At 41.4% G+C, this 23,509-nt stretch overlaps 1 protein-coding gene across 5 annotated transcripts; it reads left to right on the plus strand.

Moving 5' to 3' along the window:
* The first annotated feature begins 973 nt into the window (after positions 1-973).
* On the plus strand, positions 974-23,509 carry setd2 (SET domain containing 2, histone lysine methyltransferase). 5 transcript variants are annotated; one of them, XM_028012974.1, is made up of 22 exons: positions 974-1,305; positions 4,104-4,219; positions 6,212-6,233; positions 6,326-10,233; positions 10,335-10,466; positions 11,076-11,204; positions 11,428-11,551; positions 11,636-11,713; positions 11,805-11,902; positions 12,020-12,152; positions 12,308-12,442; positions 12,533-12,661; positions 13,586-14,614; positions 14,715-14,763; positions 14,845-15,157; positions 15,661-16,390; positions 17,370-17,495; positions 18,654-18,790; positions 18,900-19,011; positions 20,188-20,262; positions 20,359-20,460; positions 21,757-23,509. In XM_028012974.1, the coding sequence occupies exons 2-22, from the start codon at positions 4,191-4,193 to the stop codon at positions 21,916-21,918; spliced, it is 7,752 nt and encodes a 2,583-aa protein (XP_027868775.1). In that variant the 5' UTR covers positions 974-1,305; positions 4,104-4,190; the 3' UTR covers positions 21,919-23,509. The 5 variants fall into 5 exon arrangements, with proteins under 5 accessions (XP_027868775.1, XP_027868774.1, XP_027868777.1 ...); XM_028012975.1 differs by lacking the exon at positions 974-1,305 and adding an exon at positions 5,233-5,321 and having other exon boundaries at positions 4,107-4,219; XM_028012973.1 differs by lacking the exon at positions 4,104-4,219.

Here is a 23,509-nt window from a genome sequence, read left to right on the forward strand (position 1 = left end):
TCTCTGTGGGCTTTATTTCAAGTGTGTTTTCCAACCAATCAACCATTAACAATCATTTGAAACTGCCATGGGAACTTTTGGCAATGTGGTAGGTGCCAAGTCCTGCTAGTAAATCCATCCATTGAGTTGCAAAGTTTCAAGTCCAGGAAATCTAGACCCTCCCCCAATTCATTCTCTCCCATTCATTCTGAGGGTCCCTAGGTGTTCCCAGGCCCCAAAGGATAAATAGCATGTTCTCGTTGTTCTTGTCTTCCTAGCAGATCTCCAGTGGGGCAAGCCTGGAAATCCTTCAAAGGGAGATACATGGGAATCATCCAGTTGTCTTAATCACCTTAATTCATTTTAGTGATATAGACCGGTGGCCCTATTCTAAAATAACCCTGGATAGTGGAGCTCCTTATCCTCAGTCAGGAGTCTCCTAACTGTGGCTCACTGGACTGATTTTTTTCTATGCACCGACAGAAGAATTTTTAACTAGGGCAAATTATTTTAGACAAATTATAATCTTACTGACTGAATATCAATGATGTATCACCAGTTGCATTTAATCAAAACAAGCTTTTTTTTTTATCTGTGCGCTATATGGCGGGTCATTTAGCATTTTTAGAGTCAGACACCCTCTATCTTTATTTGATGAATAAACTCCACCCATTCGGTTCGTCGCTGGAGTACGTCGGTGTGTGAATAGTGCCGACCTAGGGCTCCGTATTATTCATCTAGTTTGTGGTAAAAAAAAAAAATCGGCCTCATTTTAGCTGCTTTTCTGTGCAATAAAGAGAGTAAGAGCGAGCAAGATGCCCACTAACTAAGGACGTTACTATGGTTGGTTCCAGAAAAGACTAAAAATGTTTGGTACCATCTTCGGTCTCTGTTTTTCTCCCGGATTCGCGCCCCGCTTCTAATCATGTGACATTAAAGGCATCAGCCAAGAGTCTGCGAACATCTGTGAGGATCGGTTTTCTTAATAAAAGCGACAGAAACGCATTTAAGGTCACCCTAATGAATCTGTATGAAAACACGAATAACCAAAATGAAACCTTTGTGCTTATGTATTTCCTCGTTCAACTTAGACAACTGTGTAGCAATCCGAGCACATGCTAGCTCGATTGAACCAACATTCAGCTGTGCTGAAGCTGAAGCTGGGGCGCAGCAGCAGCAGCGTAGGAGCCTCTGATCCGACGGTCATTTCCGACAACTCCGTATGGATTTAACGCCTGCATGCGTTGCTGCTTGATGCTTCACAAGGGGGAGATCACCAATTATTTTGAGGATGGGGGAACCTTGTGACCGTGCAAACTTCGAGAAGTGAGTATCGTATACACCTTGTTAAGTTTAGTTGGGTTCGTTTTTTGATCAAACTGTGGATACACAACAAAACATCCGTGGCTAGCATGTGAGCTAAGCCGGGTGAACATTCATACGAGTGTCGGTTATACCTTTATATTAAAATGTCCAAATGCAACTTCACATTGTGTAGGCTGTGACTTGCAGTGAGTGAGGGAAAAACACATCTGCCGGTTCGTAATATGACAATTTAATTTCAAATATTGACGAAAACGACACAAAACGGTCTGTTAGCACACTGAGTGCTAATGCTATTTGCGGTGCTAGATCTAGCCAGCATTGCTAGTGTTAGCGAGGAGGTGTCGTCGAGCTGAGCTTTTGGTGAATGTTTATAGAGTCAGCAGATCTGAGTAAGTGAACCTCCCACACAATTTGTTTACAACTACACAATCATTTAAATGGAAGTATTATCACGATGCATGATAATAAAGGGGTCACAACATGCGCTAACACATTCTTCAAACATGGCTCCCGTGAGGCTGCTATGCTAGTTTACTTAAGCTAGCCAAGCTTGTTTAGATGAATTTATTTAAATACAGTCAGAAGTTAATAGCTAACTTAATTATCTGTCTATACTGTAACTACCATGTGTGGCATTTAGGAAGGCTAGAAACTTGCTTCTGACATGACTAATTATTTCGCAGCTCGTTATCTCATCGGAAACGTCTCTCCTTTTAAAGGCCATGTTTTGGCTGGATCCACTCCTCCTGTCCAGGCCATGCTGCCATTAGATTTCAAGTATTGTTGTAAAAACAATTTTTGTCGACTAGGATATCAATGTAGAAATACATTTTATAAGGAATAAGTTTAACCGTGTAAAGCCACTTGCTTGTTTTCGAGAGTTCTGGTAATAAAATGCACGTTTGTCAACCAACGTTTTTGTGTATCGTCACTATTTTTAAAGATAAACGTGCATGCAGCCCCTTATCTGATTCGTGTTATATACTCCTACAGCATCGGAGACTATTGGCCCAGCATGCTGAAAAAGGGAACACTTCCTGATAAACCTAACACATGCTTCCACATATGTAAGAGATGGCAGAAGGTGTAGTGCTGCATACTTAGTGCATAATTTTCATTTCACATATTTAAATATTCCTACATTGCATAATTTTCAAGTAAGATTTATTTCCCAACAATTGGGTCAAAAAATTATTAAATCTTCATATTATTAAGAAGAGACTTTTATGTTCCAAAACTGCACAGTATGATTTGTTGCTTAAAGACATTACTACCTCTGAACAACATTAATTGATGGCCAACATATCATGAAAGAAGGGTTTCTTTATAAAGGGACTCCTCAACTGGAACAATATTAACGATGTTCCATTGCAGGAACAGTCTGGTTCTTCCTGTTTTTTTTTTTTTAAGTCTTATGCACTGATTCTGACCTAGCAGAGTAAATGCTGTTAGGATACATATGCTGATCTGAAAAAGATTAGGCTCCACCTCTACTGGAACTTTTTTTTCTCTATAACTGGTTGTCATTTTCGAAAACACCTGGATCCACACTGAAGCGTTTTAAAAAATAATTATATCTGTACACAGACCTAGCCAAGGCTTTGGGTTAGTAACCCAATTGGGTTATAGGTCAGGTTAGAGGTTGGACTAATTTGTCAGCGGGTTTTTTTTGTTGTTGTTGTTGAATTTACACTCTGGCACCCGTTTAAACTCCCCTGAAACTCTTCTCCATTCCAGTTTTTGGAAAAATGCATTATCGTGTGGACCAGCCCCTGGGTAATTTCTTTAAGCAACTGTTTAAGAAGCAATCAAGAAACCTTTTATCAGAACAAGGCCGCATCATATGAATTCATAGAAAGTGGTTACCTGCCTAATAAAAGCTTCAGCAATGAGAGAGCAACAACCTGATATTCTTCTCTTTATTTGAATCATATGTAGAAGAAAGTGGAAGACGAGAGTCTACCCCTGTGAGGACTTTTGTAATGTCAACAGACCCATTAGATAGAAACCTTATGATAATTAGTAAGAGGAGCAGCTTGAATTGTTGACTATTTTTCTGAGATTTACAAATGTTGTATGTCATTTTGTGTTTTTTATTATTACCAAAAAATAGAGGGGACACATGAAGTAAGGAAATTTCTTGGAGCTTTGCTTAATCGTTCCGTATAAATGTACATTTCTCAGAACCAGATTGTACCTCAACATTCAAGGGTGAGTTAGAACATTTTATTGCATAATATTGCAAGAGTAATACGATACTTGTCTTAGGGCTGACTTTGTAACCGTTTCAACTACTGATGTGACCTTTCCTGTTTCATTCACAGTTTTCACTCCACTCTGTTCTTTTTTATTTTCAAGTAGCTATGAGGTATAGTGGCAAAAGCTAAAACTGTGCAAGTCACTCAACAGGTTGTTGCTAGGTAACCAAAGAGTAAGTGAGTTAGTTGATGCCACCCATCGCTGGCTTCGCTGGCTATGAGAGGATTAGCAGCTAAAGCCTTTCCTCTGTCTACATCCTCCAGGATGCGTTTCTGAGGGTTCAGTGAAATTATTGAAAATTCTGTCATCATATCTTCCGTTGATATTGATCCACTGCAATATAGTAATTGCTTTGTTGTCCAGCTCTAATGTGTATAAATATTGTGTAGGCAGTGTGAAATCTGTTTTGCACAAAAAGTTAATCTGATGTCATTTCAACTGAAATTAAATTTTTTTCCCCCCCTTTTTCATAAAATAGCTTCTGGCTGTTATGACCAGTGAAGCTTATTTCATTTCAAAATTGCGTTTCTTCTTGTCAGATGTGGCGTCACTTTGGAGGTGCTCTGATTTGGATTATTGTCAGCCAGCAGCCTCCTCAGGCCTACTAACCATAGGCGTGTTTCTCCATGGACACTCTTCTGAAGTCAGAGCTCAGGTATTACACAGCAGCTGTTCTTTCAGTGTATATTTGTGCTATAGTTTATGCACGTTCCCTGTTGCACTCTGCTCTGGTAAAATGTTCACCTCAAAGTCTGTGACGTGCAAGATTTTGTAATAATATCTAGGCTTTTTTCAAATACTCTGGGCAGTTCATCATGTCTTTGCTCAAGTGTGATATTTTGCATTGTAGGTGGTACTCTGTGTTTCGGTTTGGCTCCCAAATAAGCCGAGGCGATGTCAAGAAAGCACTGCAGGCTACTGATTGGTCAAACACATTTCTCTCCCTGTAGACAGAACAACAAAGGAGTTTGCAGGTCATGAAAAAAGCCCTTGTGCTGTAGTTTGTTCTTGAATTGAAGCACATACTGCAGGTCATCTATCCTCAATCAGTGGGAGTTGAAAACCGTCAGCAAACAGTTTTGGCTATTTGCTTACTTGAAGCAAAAATAGTTTATGTCGAAGATAATGTTGTAACTGCATGAGATTCAATCTGCTGTCAGCTTGACTGAATCCTTCTTGTTATAAGTCTTTTATTGTGACAGATTGTCCCTGCAGAAACATCCCATTTTAAAGGTCAGACAGAGGGGGAAAAAAAGGAAAAAGAAAACTCAAGGGAATAAACGACCCAAATATTACTCAGTATTCATAAGCCCGGTCTAAGAAAAGCACTCAATAGAACAAAAATCATATATTCACATTGGCTGCTTAGGAATATCAGTTGCTACTCTCAGCTTTTCACAATTAGCTGTGGTAATATGTTAGATTGGTGTTTTTATTTACATAAACCTTACAAATACATCGAGTCACACCCCCAAGCTTCATCTGGGCTTATTAGCGTATAAATGAAAAGAAGTTCAGGATTTACATTCTTTCAGTCCATTTGGTGGAAAAGGATTTGGACAATTAATTTAAACAATTAACCTGGGAGCTCCTAATTTTGTTTCATTATTAGGTCTTTGTTCTTCATGAATGAATTTTAAAGTGTATTATTATATACTGTCTGCTCAGATTAATCCAAATTCAGCGAAATTGAAGACAGTGCTTCACTGCAGACGAACAATGGCCTAACTGAAAAAGCAGTGTTGGAGTTTTCGAAGGTAAAGAGCTAAGATGTTCTGCATTGGCTTTCTTAATAACCAGATCTGACCAAGTGGAAATTAACTTTCTGAAGGCAACAATCACACACAGAAAGACGCACTAACACTTAATTAAAGGCAGTCAACGTTGGTGAAAGCTTGCAAAGCAAATTTCAATGTTCCTTCGCAATCTGGAATTTATGTGCCATGCAGCCCTGGGAAAGCAGAGAACAGTATTTGATCTTTCAGACTTCATTGCAAAGCCATCCGTACATCCAGTTTTCATGTTTAAAACCTGATAATTTTACACATTTATTCTGTAAAAATTGACTAAATGAACTTAGAAAAATGTGTCTGGAAATGTGGACTTTTGTTATTAAAATATATATCGGACACCTGAAATTGCTGTTAAACTTTCACCATGGAAGTGCTTCAGTTTCTCTTCTGGTCTGATATTCTTACTACAGTGTTGAAAGAGGAATTAAATGTGTTGACTTCAAGTTAACTAAAGCATGAATCCCAAACTATGTGGCTGCACTGGGCTGAAAGTTGCTCTATATTTGCTGGTTGGCTGTCACTTCTCCTTTTCTTTGTGAATGGAAATATAGTAGAGATCGGGTTCAAAAATGGATTTTTATGTATATTTTTGAAACCTGATCTCCAAAACTAATTATTAATGTAATATACTTATAGTTAAGAAAGTGGTATGATGTTTGAAATTTAAAGTGTTTTTGCAAAAAAACAGTTATGCTAAAGTTTGTTCAGATGCATATTGCCATTAGTGCGTTATCTTGTAAAATGGTACAATCACTGTGGACTGGATAACATTTTTATGCATAAGGTTTATCAAGGAATCTGTAATACCACTTTTGCCTTTTCTCTTGTTTCTTTATGTTCTCAATGAAACACAGACAGGAAGGGAGTGCTGCTTCTGTAAGTTAATCTGGTAATACTCTACAGTTTTGAGAATTTCAGCGTCTTGATTATTGATTTTTCTTTTTTTGTGTGCATTCTTTTCCCTATAGGTGAAGGTGGAGGGTCTATCCACGTCAGCTCTGATTAAAAGCTTGTCTCCCCGAGTCATGCTGTCCAATCATCTTTTACCAAAAGGAACCAAGATGAGGGTCAACCTGGAAGATCAGGGTCGTCAGAAAGTGTCCTTCAGCTTCTCGCAGACTAAAAAGCCGCTGCCAAGTTCATTCTTCATATCTGCCAATCCTGATACGACTGTCACTGAACCTCACAATGCCTCATCTCAGTCTATCTTGGACAAAGTGGGAAAGAATGCAGAAAACAAAACGGAGCAAAAGCAGACAGTCTTGGTGCCGTCATCTACACCAGAGAAACGTTCTCAAACGTCAGCCTCGCCCTCAACTCGACTCCAAAAAAACTTAGGAAAGATGCATTTTAAGAAGCAAATTATTAGCATTTCTGTTACTGAAGAGAATCCGACACCTGTTACATCTGAGGAGGTGCATGTCTCTGAATCAGAGGTTAACTCTCAGAGTGACACTGAAGTTCCAGCTCCCCCGCCTGAGAACATCATTAATGATAGCTCCCCTAAAAATGTAACCAATGAATCCTCTGAGACAAAAGAAGATTCTAACCTCAAGAAATCGGCTTCCTCGTCCGGAATAGATGGTGATGGTTCCAGTTGTACTGATCGGGATTCTAATGTGTACAAAAGGAAAACCAGGTCACAGTCAGACAGTGCTCCTCCTTGCTCTGAATCTGATGGAGACTTGACCCACGCGTCTTCCAGCCGCAAATCAGAAGATTCAAAAAGCAAAACAAGCTCTGACAGCCTGATCAAAGAGACAAAAAGGTCTTCCTCTAATTCACATGTGGGGGAAAAGGAGAAAAATTCCTCCAAGCGCACAGAGACTCAAGAACGGTCTTCTAGTTACTCCAAATCTGATCGTGATTCTAGGATGCCTTCCTCTCGCTCATCTCGTTCGGACAAGGATCGCAGGAGATCCAGGACTAGATCACGTTCTAGATCAAGAGGTTCTCGGACAAGTTCGTCTCACTCCAGATCCGAGAGGTCCAGGTGTGACAGAGCTTCTCGCTCGGAAAGATTGTACTATCACGAATCTGATCGGCGATCCCACAGGAGTTCTCCACGCAGGGAGAAAAGACGCTCCCGCTCTCGGACTGAAAGAACTCGGTACAGTTCTGACTCTGAAGACGACCACAGGAAAACGAGGACGAGAACATCTGGGTCCAGCAGGTCATCTAACTATTCAAGCTCGCATAAAGCATCACAATCATCTTCCTACTCGAGATCCGAGAAATCTTCAAAATCTTTAGAGTCTCCCCACCCCTCAGAGACTGACAAAAGGACGCAGTCATCAAAGTCTGAAAGGACTTCAAAGCGTTCCTCAGACTCTGATTCTCAACATAGGTGCTCTCCTGATTTGGACTCCAGTTCCCGCAAATCTAGCAGTCATCACAGGTCTGACACCAGTACCAAATCATCTTCTTCCAGTAATCGTAGCAAGTCCCAATCACATGACAAGAACAGAAAAAACAGCTCTGGTGATTCTGAGGGAGAACACAAAACAAAAACTCAGTCTTCTGAAATAAATACAAGTTTGTTGGAGAACAGTAAAGACTCTCAAGAGAAAACCAGTAGACCAGATTCAAAGCAAGTAACTCCCTCTAGGTCCTCCATAAAATCCCCTAGACATCACAGACAGTCAGATGACATGTTTCATAGTCCTGCCAAAGCGCCATCATGTGAAACCACAGCAGAATGTAGTCCTCAGATGGAAAGAGAAAAATCAGATTCAGAACCAGGTGAGGATGCACAGGGCAGTCAGGGTGATACGGACATGGTTTTATCTACTGAAAAGACTTTGCAAGAATGTTTAGGAAAGACAGAGCAAGCAACAAAACCAGTACTTGAACTAGAACCTGAAAATGCCTCATCTACAACCTTGATCAGAAACCTAAAGCTTGTAGACATCACTCTGGAAAACGTGTGCAATGTGAAGGCTAGTGAGCCAGATGTGAGCTCAACTCCAGCTGTTTTAAATTCAGGTGAAAGCGAAGATTTTATCGGTGAAAAAGATGGCAAAGTGCCAAAACCCTCTCTCAATGCTACAGAAACAAACATCACAGATGAGATCCAGCAAAACACTAATATGGAGATTGTTGAACCAAATGACGTTTTGGTAGCCGAAAATCAGTATGACCCACAAAAATCTGATATGTCCTGTCTAGAAGCTGAAAGTCAGCTTTTGGAAGAAGAGCAAAGTAAAGATGCCACCAAAAAGAGTACCTGCACTACCAGAAAGTCTCGCTGGGATATTGTAGGGCAAGACTCATGTGAAAATGATAATTCAAACAGGGATGTTTGTGCAGAACGTAATCTCAGCCCTAAAAAAGTGGTATCTGTCAAAAGAATTGAATTCTCTAATGACGGTACTCAACATGACCTGGACAGTAAAGGTAACATTCAGTCCAGAGATGCTAAACATTCCAACATGGAGCAAGACGTCTCTTTAGTGACCTTTAAACATGAAGACCAAAGTGAGCCTTCACAAGCAAGCACCAGCATTGACCGCTGTGATTTCAGTCGTATTACTCATAAACCATACACAGATGAGCCTTCACACATTAACGATCAGTTATCCCAGATTCACTTAGCCACGTTAGGAAACATCCAGAGTTCTGATGCCTGTGAGAGGAAATTAAAGGAGAGCACACACAGAAATAAATCCAGTAAAAGAACAGCCATCAATCAGGATATGCTAGCAACGCCCAGTGATGGCAGTGACAGCGACAACTCCGCGTATGACTCGGATTGCGACACTGCCATAAAGCAGTTTCACTCTGTGGTAATAGTCCCCAAGCATTCCTCCCTGACAAAAGATGTGGAGGATGGACAAGCCTTTTCATGTACCCCTTTACATATTTCAGAGCAGCCCAGCGCCCATTCGGGAAAAACTAACCAAGTTAACGCACAACAAACACAAACCACAACAACTAGCTTTGTTGAGTCGCCTCATATCGGCGTGCTTTGTCAGTCCCAGAGCAACATGATTGATAGCACCAGTCACTCAGAAGGTTCCAACGCCATCAGCGGTCAGCGTTTTGGAGCCGATCATACCGGTGCCCAACGAAGTGCAACAGATTCAACCCCTTTGCTTGATAATTCCAGACAATGTGAGCAAAGTTTGAAGCAACATGAGATAAGCAGTCAAGGCGAGCAGGTGCACTTGCAGTTCCAACCTAATACTCTCTCTGACAATATCAACAACAAGATGAGTTTCAGCTTGGGTTGGGATTTATCTCAACCAGAGCAGCCTACCAGCACATGCCAGCAGCCTGATAGCAGCCACGGACCACAGTTAAACACTAAAGCAACAGCAACCAATTCCAAGGAGCCAGAGCAAAGTATTCACTCCGGTACGCACCAATCGCCAAACATGCAAACTATCAAAAGACCTTACCTCCATACACACGAACATTATCAGGAACCTTCGAGTGAAATCCACCCGGACTCGCTCACGAATGACCATGATGACTACAGAGCGGAAAAGTCATCGAGTCATAACAAAGCACTAAACACTCCAGGGTCAGCGAGCTCAGTGCAAGGTCCTGAAATTAGCAGCAACAGCAGGGGCCCTGCTTTACCTGAGCCACCCAGAGAGGACAATCATAGACCCCACAGAAGCAGAGGGCCGCCCAAGAAAAGGCGTCCGGAAATTGAGTCGGATTCGGACAACGAGGCAGAAGCTGGACCATCTGGAAAAAGGGAGCGTCAAGAAGATGTTGCAGTTTCTAAGGAAGTAAAAGCCGAAGTGGACCGACCATCGCTCACTCTACGCAACTTTCAAGATGGCAGCAGATGGAAAGACTTGGCCAAGATTAAAAAGATGCCCCCTTACTTTGACTTGATTGAGGAGAACAAGTACCTAACAGAGAGGTAAACAGTTGTCCAGCAAGCTTTTATATTGTCAAAGTATAATTTTTAAAAATGTGATTATTTAAAGTTTGACTGATGGACTTTTTCAACATCTCTTGTAGAAAGAAAAGCAAATCTCATCGAGATATCAAGAGGATGCAATGTGAGTGTCCAGTGTTGTCGCGAGAGGACCGCGCAAAAGGAGTGATGGCATGTGGAGAAGACTGTTTAAATCGGCTCCTTATGATTGAATGGTGAGTCATAAAGAAACTGTTTTGCAGTTAAAAGAACTTTGCTTTAGAAGTGAACATTTTGTAAACCTTGAAATCCTCAGAAAGAAGCGAGTCGCTGAGGAAATAGGTCAGTTCTGTTTAAGCTGGTCTCATATTTAACATCCTTAAACCATTTGAAATCTCTGTTTTGCTTCCAGTGAGTCAAAATGAGTTGTATATATATATTTTTTAATATCTTGAGGAAAAAATTTTAAGGATTTGCAGAAATCTCACAATTTTGGTGCATTGAATTATTTTTGTATTAGTTTCAGTCCAGATATTGTGCCTCAATATTTTTAGGTAATTCGTTTTTAATGTAATTGTTAAGCTACATAGTGCTGTGGATGCTACTACTGCTAAGCTGGTTGAAATCATACTAAATCAAATCATTATTTTATTAAATATGTGGTATTTGTCTTCCTTGAAAAGAAAAAGTAAATCTGGTGACTGAAGGCCTTCGCACTGAATTGTAGTTAAATTTGCATTTGTACGTCGTTTTGGATAAAAGCGGCTGCCTAATGCATAAGCAACAACTCAAAGTATGTAATGTGCATATGTTCACATCACTTTTATTGTTTTCTTTTTTCACAGCTCGTCACGGTGCTTGAATGGAGCATATTGCTCTAACCGTCGTTTTCAGATGAAGCAGCATGCGGACTTCGAGGTCATCCTCACTGAAGACAAAGGCTGGGGACTGCGTGCCGCTAGAGACTTGGCTCCGTAAGAGTTTTAGCTGTTGTCTTTATTTGATATTATTATTCTGTGCAAGATTTTTTTTTTTGTTTAGCTCTGAAGATTTTTCTTTTAACTCTGTCTCATTTTGCATAGTATCAAAAATATATAGTTTTCTTGTTGAGTCATAATTTAATGAGATGCTTTGCTGTTGGTTGTTAAGGTTGTAGTCAACTAGAACTATAACATTCTGGGTTTTTTGTAATCTCAGAAACACATTTGTCCTGGAGTACTGCGGCGAGGTGTTGGACCACAAAGGGTTCAAATCAAGGGTGAAAGAATATGCTCGCAACAAGAACATCCACTACTACTTCATGGCACTAAAGAATAATGAGGTGAGCGAGGCTGTAACAGATTTTAAATGACCACTTAAATGAATGAAATGGTAACCTTCCTGTTGCCGTGCTGCGTCTCTGCAGATCATTGACGCAACATTGAAGGGTAACTGCTCGCGATTCATGAACCACAGCTGTGAGCCGAACTGTGAAACCCAAAAGGTACTGAAGCAAAAGCAAAAACAACTCTGGGCAGTTTATTTCTAAAAGTTTAGCTGTCCAAAATGTATTCATTTTAAAAACGTTTCTCTAGTGGACTGTCAATGGCCAGCTCAGAGTTGGGTTCTTCACCACCACGGCCGTCACTGCGGGAACTGAACTGACGTTCGATTACCAGTTTCAGAGATATGGGTAAGACTTTCCTCCAGTTGTCCTTTATCCTGAATTGCATTTGTGGCAGACTTTAAGTCATCATTATAGAGAGAGTATTTAAGAGGACTTCACCTTTGCTTCTTTCTTGCTGTGCAGGAAAGAAGCACAGAAATGCTTCTGTGGGGCCCCCAGCTGCAGAGGCTTCCTTGGTGGTGAGAACAGAGTTAGTGTTCGAGCGGCTGGAGGGAAGATGAAGAAAGACCGCAGCCGAAAGAACGCTCTCACCACGGTCAGTCTTAAAGCGCCACGACTATTTTTGCAGGCAACAGCGGCATTTCTCCAATAATACCTTATCAGTACCTTTTGGAGATATGTGTGTTCACTCCAAGAAAAATATTTTAGCAATAGTTCAGTGGATCCACATGTTTGTTTGTTTTTTCACAGGTGGATGAGGAGCTGGAGGCATTACTGGAGAATGGAGAAGGCCTGTACGACGAGAAGCAGGTGGTGTCTCTGTGCAGACTGATGGTCCGAGTGGAAACCATGGAGCAGAAGCTCCTCTGCCTTAAGCTCATACAAGTACGAACCATCAATGCTGCTTCATTTGGGCTGTTTGTGCCCATCCCTGAAATCCTTCCAGTGTGTTTCATGTGTTTTGTTGCTGCACAGGACACCCAGAATCCATCGTGCCTGAAGCAGTTCTTAGATCATCACGGCTTGTCCTTGTTGTGGATCTTTATGGTGGAGCTCTCTGAAGCTAAAGGCAACAGCGCTAATAACAACAAACTGCAGTTAGAGGTGAGATTTATTATACATTTTTGTTAAGGTTTTTGTAACCTGCAGAAGTGTTTGTACATCAAAACATTTACCCATTTTCTCATATTATAACCATCAACTTTAATGTGTTTTATTGTGAAATAGTGAATATTTTTGAAGTGAAAGAAAAAAGGAATAAATGGCCCTCAAAATGTTTTACAAAAAACCCCCCTGAAAGGGTGGCTTACATTTTATTCAGCCCCACTGTAACCAACTTTTGCTAGTCTCCAAGTTAGTAAACAGAGAACACGTTGGTGTAAAGGATCCATTGTGACTTGCAGTTGCATAATATTCCTATTGAATGTCAACAGAGGATTAAGGTCGCAATGGACCAGTTGCATTCTGGGATTTGTAGTATTTGCTCTGCATGTTTTGCCCGCCTTCAGGCCAGCTCTAATAAACATTTGGAATATTTTGCATATATTCAATTACACACCAGCCCCAATTTGGCCTAAGTTTGACCCACATGGTTAAATCAAAGCATATTAATGTAGATTTACGTCCAATTGAAAATCAGAAGCTGAATACGAAAATTCACAGATGCTGTCTGTCCAGCCTGACGGAGCTTGAGCTACTTTTTATCGAAGATTGGGCAAAAATTTCAATCCCTACTTGTACAAAGCTTCTTGCTGTAACCTCAGCAAGACTTTCTTCATAGTATGGACTCAGAGGGATTGAAACCACCCATCACATTTTCTGTAAAAATAATTAAAAGCCATGTTCCTCCCAGTACTGTACTAAGCACTACGTTTGATTTTTCTACGACAAAAAAAATCTCATTAAGACGCATGAAAGCTTTATATTGTCACAAAATAGCATAAATACTTTTGCGATTCATCGTAAATGGTGGTCAGGCATGAACCCCTTGCTGAATCTAAACTGCATGCCTATAATCTCTTCTTGCAGATCATGAAGACCCTGGCTGTGCTCCCCATCTCGACGAAGAATATGCTTGAAGAGAGCAAAGTCCTGACCCTCATCCAGCGGTGGGCTCAGATCAAAACACTCCCTCAGCAGGCTGAGATGGATGGCTACTCCAGCGAGAACACGTCCCGGGTCCAAACCCCTCTCAACACTCCCGATGGCTCCTCTGCTAAAATGGCTCCGGAGCTGGACGGCGACACGTCCAAACCTGCCGTTTACAGGCGCCTCAAGATCATCAGTGAGAACAGTCTGGACAGCGCTCTGTCTGACGCTAGCAAGGCATCCGACGGGAAGGAGGATGAAGACGAGGAGGAGGAAGCTGAAAACCACAACGCCGACCCTCATGACGAAGCAAGCTTGAAGGAAGAACACCTGAGCGAAGGTGTGGAGCCGACAAAAGAATCCGTGGAGGGGTTTGGGAAAGAGTTGTTAAGACAGGACGAGTCGGAAACGAGCTCAAGCAGTCAGCAGCAGCAGCCCCAGGATGTGGACATGAAAGATGAAACCGAGTTAGATTCGAAGATTAAGGAGACAAAAGAGGGTCCGACAAATGAAGCTGAGACTCCAAATGTTCTATGTGAGGCGCAGGCGAGTGCAGAAAACCCAGAAAGTGAAAAAGTGCTAGAAAAGGTGGAATCAGAAGAACTGTCCTCTGTTAAAGTGGAGGAGCCAGAGAGTCAGTCCGGCCAAACGGTTCCTGTAGATGTTCTAACCGAACAGCCGCCAGAGACGAAGGAGACGCGAAAGGAAGCGGAGGAGGAGGTGAGCACCGAGCCCCAGCTTGGCGAATCTGCCGCAGAAGCTCCACCGAACTCCGAGACCCCAGAGGCTCCGGTCCCCGCCGAGGGGACGTTAGTGCAGGTGGAACCGTCGGTGATAGGAACGCCATCTCAGGATGAAGAGGAAGGCGTGTCGGACGTGGAGAGCGAGAGGAGTCAGGAGCCCCACCTCAGTGTTTTGGACATCAGTGGCATGGCGGCCAGACTTCTGGAGAGCTGGAAGGATCTGAAGGTTAGTGAAGACCGAATCCCTTTCACAAGTCGAGCTGGGCAACTATGTGTAAATGTTTAAATGTTGCATCCTGAGAGATCAAATGAACTTGTCTGTTCAGGAGGTCTACAGGATACCAAAGAAGACTCAAGTGGAAAAGGAAGCAAGAGGTAGGAGATATTGCAATATGTTTCTGGTTTGTTGGCACTGAATTTTTGAGTTTGATTTAATACATAAAACTTTCCTTGCAGATCGCAGCCGTGATCGTGACTTGGCTTTGACGCCACGCGCCACCTCTGGCAGTCGAGAACGGGAAAGAGAGCGAGAGAAGGAAAGGGAGCGTGACAGAGAGAGAGACTACGACAGAGACAGAGACAGAGACAGGGACGGGGACAGGGACCGGGACCGAGAGCGGAGCCGAGACCGGGATCGGGATCGGGACCGGGACCGGGACCGGGACCGAACCGCAGACAAAACCCCTCGCAATTCTGAGCGACGGAGAAGACACTCGCAGTCTCCGCCCCCCTTACCGTACGAGAGGAGCAGCCGGCGCAATGAAGAGTGGTAAACCATTATGCTCATTTTTCTTTTTATAATTATTTTGAATATGGAAATGATATCTAGCTTCCTACTTATTACACAATGACGTACATTTCACAATATCGAATAAAACCTAAGCAAGCACAACAACTACAGAACACTATAATCAGAGAAAATAGCTGGCGTATTCAAAAATCACGTTTGTGATGGTGTAGATCAAGGATGTCAAACTCATTTTTATTTTGTCCTCAATGGGCCGGTGACTTAGCAGTGTTCCGCTAAAAATATCAAAGATCTTTCTCCATCAATACTTAGTAATACTCTGAAGTATGAGAAACAGAATGTAGGGTTTTCATTAGCTGTGAGCCATAGTCATCAAGATTTCAAGAAATGCTTGAACTTTATCACTTTGTGTGCAATAAGTTTCTGTACTATAGAAGTTCCACTTTACATAAAATAATTTTGCAGCGGTATTCTATTTTATTGAGATGCACCTTTACAGCATCTGTTTTTCTTGAATTTTTAAGGTTTGACACGCCGAGCAGCAAGACACAGAGAGGAGCTGGAGGAAAAGAGCGCAACAAACTGTCCACAGAGGAGCGCAGAAAGCTGTTTGAACAGGAAGTTGCTCAGCAGGAAGCCCAGAAGCAACAGCAACTTCAGCAGCAGCAGCAGCAGCAACAACAGCAGCAGCAGCTCCAGACTCTAACTTATGACCCTCTAGTCTATGCCTCCAGCCCCGGCTTCATCACCTACCCCCCCGGGTACCCCATACAGACCTTTGTGGATCCCACCAACCCCAATGCTGGCAAAGTCCTCCTGCCCACCCCTGCTGTTGACCCGGGCCTCAGCTACGAACAGACTCCTGCCTCAGACCTCAGCCTTCCCTCTCCGTCCTCCACATCCCAGGCCACTCCTGTCTCCAACGTCTCCCAGCACATCACCACCACCAACCTCACCACAGCTAACCCACAGCCGTACACGCAACCAGCCGTAGCGACCCAGGAGGGAGGGGTCGCTGTGCTTTCTGTGCAGGCCCCTCAGGCTCCTCAAGCACAGAGTCAGCAGAGCTACGCCACTCTGTGGGACCCCGCCACCCAGCAGACAGTGACGGTGCAGACGCAGCCGGCACAGCAGTACGCTGCGGCTCCAGGGCCGCCGCAGACGCAGACGGCCATCTATTACCAGGGCCAGCCATGCCAGACCATCTACAGCATCCCCACCGCCTACCCTCAGGCCAACGCTCCAGTCATACAGGTACAACTCCCAATGCTGAGCCTGTTCTGATCAGGACTTCACTGAGATTTTCTGATTTGCCTTAATAAAAGCATATTTTCTTATTCCAAAATGTGTAAATCTGCAACAGATAACTATGTTAAAAAGGTTTTTTTTCTTTTCTAGAACTGGAGCTTGAAAATATTCTAAGCTTTTTAGCTTAGTTTTGTAATCCTTTTGCTTGTTGAGATTCTAATGTATTTATTTAACTAACACTTATTTTAGTTTGTCATTCTGAGGTTTAATTGGATAAAAAATTGGCACATTTTGCACGTTTTTATTTAACTACTTCAGCCTATTTATGCAAGATTAGAAAAACAAAAATAAAAATAAGTAAACAATTCAATTCCTTTTTTAAATAATAAACATTTTATTGCCTAAAATGCAACAGAACAACATTCATTTAGTGAAGGCTTGATCATTTGTAGGAAAGGACGCATTCTGCAGATAGAAAAAACTTCTAACATCAACATGTGAAAAGCTTATAATGTTGTGCTTGACTTAGCATCAAGACTATCAGGCTAATCCGTTTAATAATTTTTAGATTAACCAACTAATTGGATAGCAAAAGTTACTTAGGAGATTTAATTTTACACAGTTGGAACCAGGTGAAGCTAAAACTCTGACACTTGAGGAGTTCTGGGTAAAACATTTACAGAGGTTTTTCAGCTTGAATGCAAAATGTATACATTTTTTGTACATTTTTGAAGTAAGTGCTGCTCTGAATGTGTCTTTTAGCAAATGATCGTTTTCTGAATCTGTATACTATAACGATTAATAGATTACTAAATTATTTGACCATTATTTCAATTATCAACTCCTCACAATAAATTTGAATGATCGTTTAAGCCCTGAATATGTTGCACAGCTCAGTTTTAGTTTTAGTTGAATGCACCAGCTCAGTCCACCTAGTCTGACACGTTGTGAGTGTCAGTCAAGTCAGACTGCTGTGTGTTTCCAGGCTTACACTGAGCCCACAGCCAGCTACCTGCATGGCCAGCCGGTGTATCCGGGTCATCAGCAGGGCGTGGTGGTGCAGCAAGGAGGCACAGTCACCACCATCGTCACATCCCAAACTGTTCAGCAGGTAACCACGACGACTCTGCTTAGTTTTGAATTTATAGACACTACCACCAGGCTTAGCAAGTTCTCTGGGGGAAACCCTGCAACATTACTCAATTATAAAACTAAACATTCACATTTTTAGAAATGTAAATTTTTCATACTTTCAGTGTGTTATGCTATGATAATAAGACCATTTGAAGATAAGTGTGGCTTTTAAGAGCAAGTATATATTTTAGGCCAACTTAGTTCATGTCCCATTTAATCTAAAAATTATTGCCAAATGCATGCTTTGTTGGTTTCATTCCCATAGAATGAATGTAATAAATAAATTAATGCTACATTCTCAATTGTAAAAGTAATACAAATTACTTATTACTTTGAATTAAATTGATCAGTTTCTCTTTTTAGTATTAAACGTTTAAAAGTCCTATATCTAGTATAACCACATGGGGGCAGTATATAACCAACCATTCCTTTTCGAAGAGATCGTGCAAATATTAAGCTTTTTATTTTATTTGAATTATTTTAATATCTGTCGTATATTTTTCATGTTTCCGTTGCATGGCTGCGGTGTATTATTAAACTGTGCTTGGCGTTAATCACAAACAAATAAAACATATGTTGCAACATTATTGTTAAAGCCTCCTAAAGTAGAAATACAGCTGTGAGACTAGATCTGTGGCCGAGATCTGACCCGGTCATTTAGTTGTTTAAATAAAAGGTTATTCTGATTCGGCTGTTGCTATGGCCTTTCAGTAAACAGAAGAAGGAGAAAGACAAAGAGCCGTGTGAGGAGAAAAGAATGAAAACAGTTGTCTGCTTTGTAAAAACTAGGAGAGACCACCTCCAGGCAGTACTTTGCTTGTCAATGCTGGCAGGTTGAAAGACCCTCAACAATGTAAATAAGGTTTTAAATCTTGTCCATATGAGAAACATTCCCACGTTCTGAACCTTACATAGAAATCCCATTAAACTGATGGGTTGATTCTTATATATTAGAAGAATTTATTAAAGGACAAAGCTGCTCTTTTTAGTGCATTTTAAAATAAACAATAGATGTAGGCAAAAATTGCCCTGTTTCCTTGCTTTTTTTAAGGCTCAATAAATATCTGTTTATTGAGCCTTTAAAGAGATTTTGGCAATGCATTTCTCCTCATATGTATTTTTTTCTGTTCACCAGGAGATGATTGTACCCAACAATGTGATAGACCTGCCTCCTCCCTCTCCCCCAAAACCCAAAACAATCGTCCTACCTCCCAACTGGAAAGCAGCCCGGGACCCTGAAGGCAAGATCTACTACTACCATGTTGTCACAAGGTAGGTGTAGCGATGTGTGTGCGTGTGGGGGGGTGTGTGTGTATCACATCTGTGTTCCTTGAGAAAAGTCCCGTCACACATCTTGATCTTGATGTTATTTTGCCTTCAGGCAAACGCAGTGGGATCCCCCCACCTGGGAAGGCAGCAGTGACAACACAAGTGTTGACCATGAATCTGAGATGGACCTGGGAACACCGACCTACGATGAGAACCCCTCTAAGGTATTTTGTGAGCTTCAGAGTAAATCCGCCGCATTACTTGTGACGACGCTGCTTCACTTTTCCATTTGGGTCCCAGGAACTTTCTGCTCAAGTGCCACAGAGCGTGATTATAGTGTTTGTGATTAAAGATGCAGCACCAGCGATTACTTTCAGCTGTTTCTCTCCAGGAAGAGGGGAAAAAAAAACCTTCTACACCACATCATTCCCAGTTGACTGTTATAAACTTGCTGATGAGTTTCCCCTCACATAACCAACATGGAGACTGAAATTCCAAGTGTGCCCACTCACTCCACCTCCTCCCTTAGCCTCAAGGCCGACCGGGGAGAGGAGGGGGCGGCTGAGCTTATCTCCTCTTCCGCTACACAGTTTGTTTTCCCTCTTTGTTTTCATCCCGTCTCCGGCAGTAGTGGAAACCATCTGGAAAGTCTCGCTCTCATTTATTTGCGGCCTCTTGCCTTATAGTTTGGAGGAAGCACGCTGCCGCCGTGTCCTTTTTGTCTCATTTGAAATGGCACAGTCAGAAATTGAGGAAAACCAGCAGAGCATAATGAAAACATAAACAGTGTTTCATGATACAGTCAGACAGCGTTGCTGTGTAGATTCAGGACTCGAAGGCCGCTAGGGCTCCCACATAGTCTCAAAATTAATTTAAATATATTTTTGGATCTGAACCCAAGTGGAAAAATGACAGAGTATGTGATATCTTTATTTTCGGATCTATTCTCTCTCTTTCCTTAATCATCCGTCCATCTTTCTATTTATTCTTTTGTCCCGCTGTTTATCTCCTTTGATTTTTGCTGATTCTGTTAATAAAGCATGTCCCCTGTAAGAGCTAAGCTTCCTCATTAACTCTTGTTTATAAAATATAAAGTAGACTGTAGAATCTACTGTGGATTGAACCTGTTTCAATCTCCTGGTAGATTGTGTTTTGTTCAGAGTGATTTCAATAAGCTATTGTTTTTAAAGGCTGGAGCCACAGATGGTTCATTGTGAACGGATATCCCTGATCTAAAACAGCTGTTGAAAGAACCTTGACTTATAAATGGTGCTAAACAGCTGTTTGGTTTGGCTTATTAAACACTGAAAATATATTCTAGATGGATATAGTTATACAATGAAATGTGACAAACTACAGTTTTGTTATTTCACCAACCTCGTTGATTGTGATTTTCACAGTTCTCCACAAAGACGGCTGAAGCAGACACTTCCAGTGAATTGGCTAAAAAAAGTAAAGAGACATTTCGCAAAGAGGTGAGTCCAAGTCTCAGTTTCCTTGCTAACATTCTCGTCATTACCGCTACAGCGCTTCCGACTGATATTCTTATATTCCTTTTGTGTGTTAACCAGATGTCCCAGTTCATTGTGCAATGCCTGAATCCGTACCGGAAGCCGGACTGCAAATCTGGACGCATCAGCAACACAGAGGATTTCAAACACCTGGCTAGAAAGGTAAGCAGAAGCAAACCAGTGTTTTGGCAGAGTTCTAATGCAGTCTGGAAAAGTTTGAAATGTTGCCTAGGTCTGAGTAGGTTGTTTTTCACCAATTCATTCGTTGGGGTTTCATGGTTCAGGGTGATGTCAGCATGCCTAGGGCCGCCATCTTGTTTGACAATTCAGGTCATCTATAAGACGAAGTATTAGGGTCTGGCTAAGATGTTATTTTAAAATATGAGAATAAAGTAATAATATTAAGAGAATGAAGTAATTATTTTATGAGAAATCCAATGCAAGATGTTCAGATGAGGAATATTGAGCAACTTGTGAAGTTATACTTTGGAATAAGTTTTACATATAATTACATACATCAGCATCATATTATTATCAGTAACTTTGAAACGATCCCGCAAACAGCTGTGTGTATTTCACACGGCCTGAGCTGGTCATATCAGATAACTAATCTTTTTTTACTCATTAAAACAACTTTTTCTCTTCTAATTTTAAGGCATTTTTTTCTGGTAAAATTGCATCTTTGTTTGCTAATATGACTGTATAATGTAGAATTAAACAAAAATTCTCACAGCCTGGCCCTAATACTCCCTGGTACATCTCAAAGAAGGGATGGATCACTGAAATAAGCCACTTTTGGAATTTTTAATTTATTTTTTAAGAAAAGAAACTAGCATTAAAAAAAAAGGATTGAAATTTGGGGGGGAAAAAATTGTCCATTATTTTCCACATCGCCTCGCAATAACTTGCTGTCTCAAAACGCTTAAGAATGGTTTAATCCTGAAAAGTAATGTGTTTCTGTGCTGTTAGTGTTTCAGTGTCTTCCTTTCATTAGCCTCTGTTTAGTCACAACATAATTAAAGTTAAGCTTCTAATAACATTTCCCAAGTCTTCTCTCATTCACAGTTTAATAGCTGACCTCCCTCGATGTCACATCCTTGAGAGAAGCCATTCCACACGTAAAACATGTTGCCATCCTGTATCTTTGAACTCTCTTAAAGGGCTCTTATCACTCGTGTCCTCAAATAGTTGCGTGGCTCCTTGCGGTCGCATGGATGGGCCACTCACACATACCAGCACTTTGAGGAAACGCTTGCAGTACATGGATAAGTTTGGCTTATCCAAAAGGAATTTGGTCTTCTCCAATTATAAAGAGCAAACTATCTACAAGGAGATTAACGATCGAACCGCTTTACCACACTGCATTATAATTGCGTGTCATAATTTACGTGTCGTGATTTACTGCATTCCTGTTTCAGAAGACATTCGTAACGGTTCTATCTCTGCTTTACGTCACAGCTAACTCACGGAGTCATGAACAAGGAGCTGAAAGCTTGCAAGAACCCCGAAGACCTCGAGTGCAATGAGAATGTGAAGCACAAAACTAAGGAGTACATCAAGACGTACATGCAGAGGTTCGGCTCTGTGTACAGGCCCAAAGAGGACACGGACGTGTACTGACCGGACCGAGCCGCGGATCTTTCGTTTGCCTCTGCGCTCGCTCACACTGGAGAAGCACAGTTTTGCCTTCCCTTTCACTCCTTTGTGTATGTCCTGGACAGTGAAGTAGTTTTTTTTCCTTTTTTTTGTTTTTTTTGTATTTATGTAAAAGAATTTGCACTGCTGCCCAAGAATCTCTCCTGGCTTCGTGAAACGCACAGAAGGCTCCACGATCCAAGCCTTTTCAGGTGGCTTGCTTGAATGCGATGAGACAAGAGGGGGTGCTACAGAGACTGTGTTCACTGACTGCCTCACTTTTAGTTTTTTGTTGTTTTTTTTTTTTTTGTTTGTTTTCTCCCCCCTTTCCCCACGCTATTAAATGTTCCTGAGATGATCCCTCTCTTTTTAAAATCTTTCAGCCCTCAAATCTGAAGTATTTAGTGAGATAAAAAGAGTCAGTGGAGCTTTCCGCTGTTTGAAAATGGATCAGTGACAGAGGAGTCCTGACTCTTTCTTGTCAGCCCCACTTCCACTGACTAAATATCTGGTGCTGCTTTTATCTGGGCTGCCGAGGTCCAAGCTCACACTGTCCGAACCCTGCTCACTTCACCAGAAAAGCCTGCAGCCTCCTTTTTGTTTTAAGAATGCACCAACAGGCCGAGGTTTGAGTGGCATCCTAACGGAAATTCCTAGCAATGTGCCCTCACTGGGAAATTAACTTTTACTTGCAGTCCACTGAGGGATCAGCCAAGGACGAGCAGGTTGGGGAAGGAGTTGGACCTCGGAAGTTACTTGATCTTTTATCAATTTAAAACCTGAAACAGGGTTGAAAGTCGTTGATTGGTGTTCTGTTTAAACTGAGGAACAGTTTTTATTTCCCCCATCTTCGTCCAGCTCCTTCCCCAACCGTCTTCTTACAGGAATACTAAAAAATGAAGTTTGTAGCATTGCAGTTTTAACATTTGCTAAAAATGTTGTGTGCTTTGGGTATTTTTAATAGATAGTTCTCATACTGAAGACCCCTGGTTTGGTCGACTTTGCTCCATGAACTCATTAATTTCCCATATTTTTTTAATTTTTTTTTTACTGTTGACAGTAAAAGTTTGTTCTCTTAGCATTAGATCACGATTTCCTCACAGCCCATTAAATTGCATTAAACAAAGTTCCAACATATGTACATTGCTTTATATGTGAATATATTGAATAATAGTTTTTGGGAATGTTTTAAATGAGCAAACACTTTGTAAAAGGACTATCATTTCTTGAATAAAGTGTAAATAATGTGTAAAAATAATTACCAAAGCTGTAGGCAGGAGTGAAGGGCCCACGAGCACAGTGAGCCCACCCATCCTCACCAGCTCAGTCCTCCTGATGCAGTTCCCACTTCAGCCTGTCTAACTCAGTTTTTCTTTATTTTTTTATGTTTTCACTGGCCAGGGAGGTAAACATGTTTTCTTTCTGTTTATTGTTGGTGCCGTTTTCTTTTTTTCCTCATTATTTTTCTATGTACAAAAGTAAGTTCCACCCTACTCTACTGTAAGTATTGTGTAAGCACATTGTCATACCGAGTGTACAAACATTTTAAAAGATAATAAACATTTTTTTTGTAAGA

The sequence above is a fragment of the Xiphophorus couchianus genome, chromosome 3 (assembly GCF_001444195.1).
Source record: "Xiphophorus couchianus chromosome 3, X_couchianus-1.0, whole genome shotgun sequence".
In the NCBI taxonomy this organism is placed as follows: domain Eukaryota; kingdom Metazoa; phylum Chordata; class Actinopteri; order Cyprinodontiformes; family Poeciliidae; genus Xiphophorus; species Xiphophorus couchianus.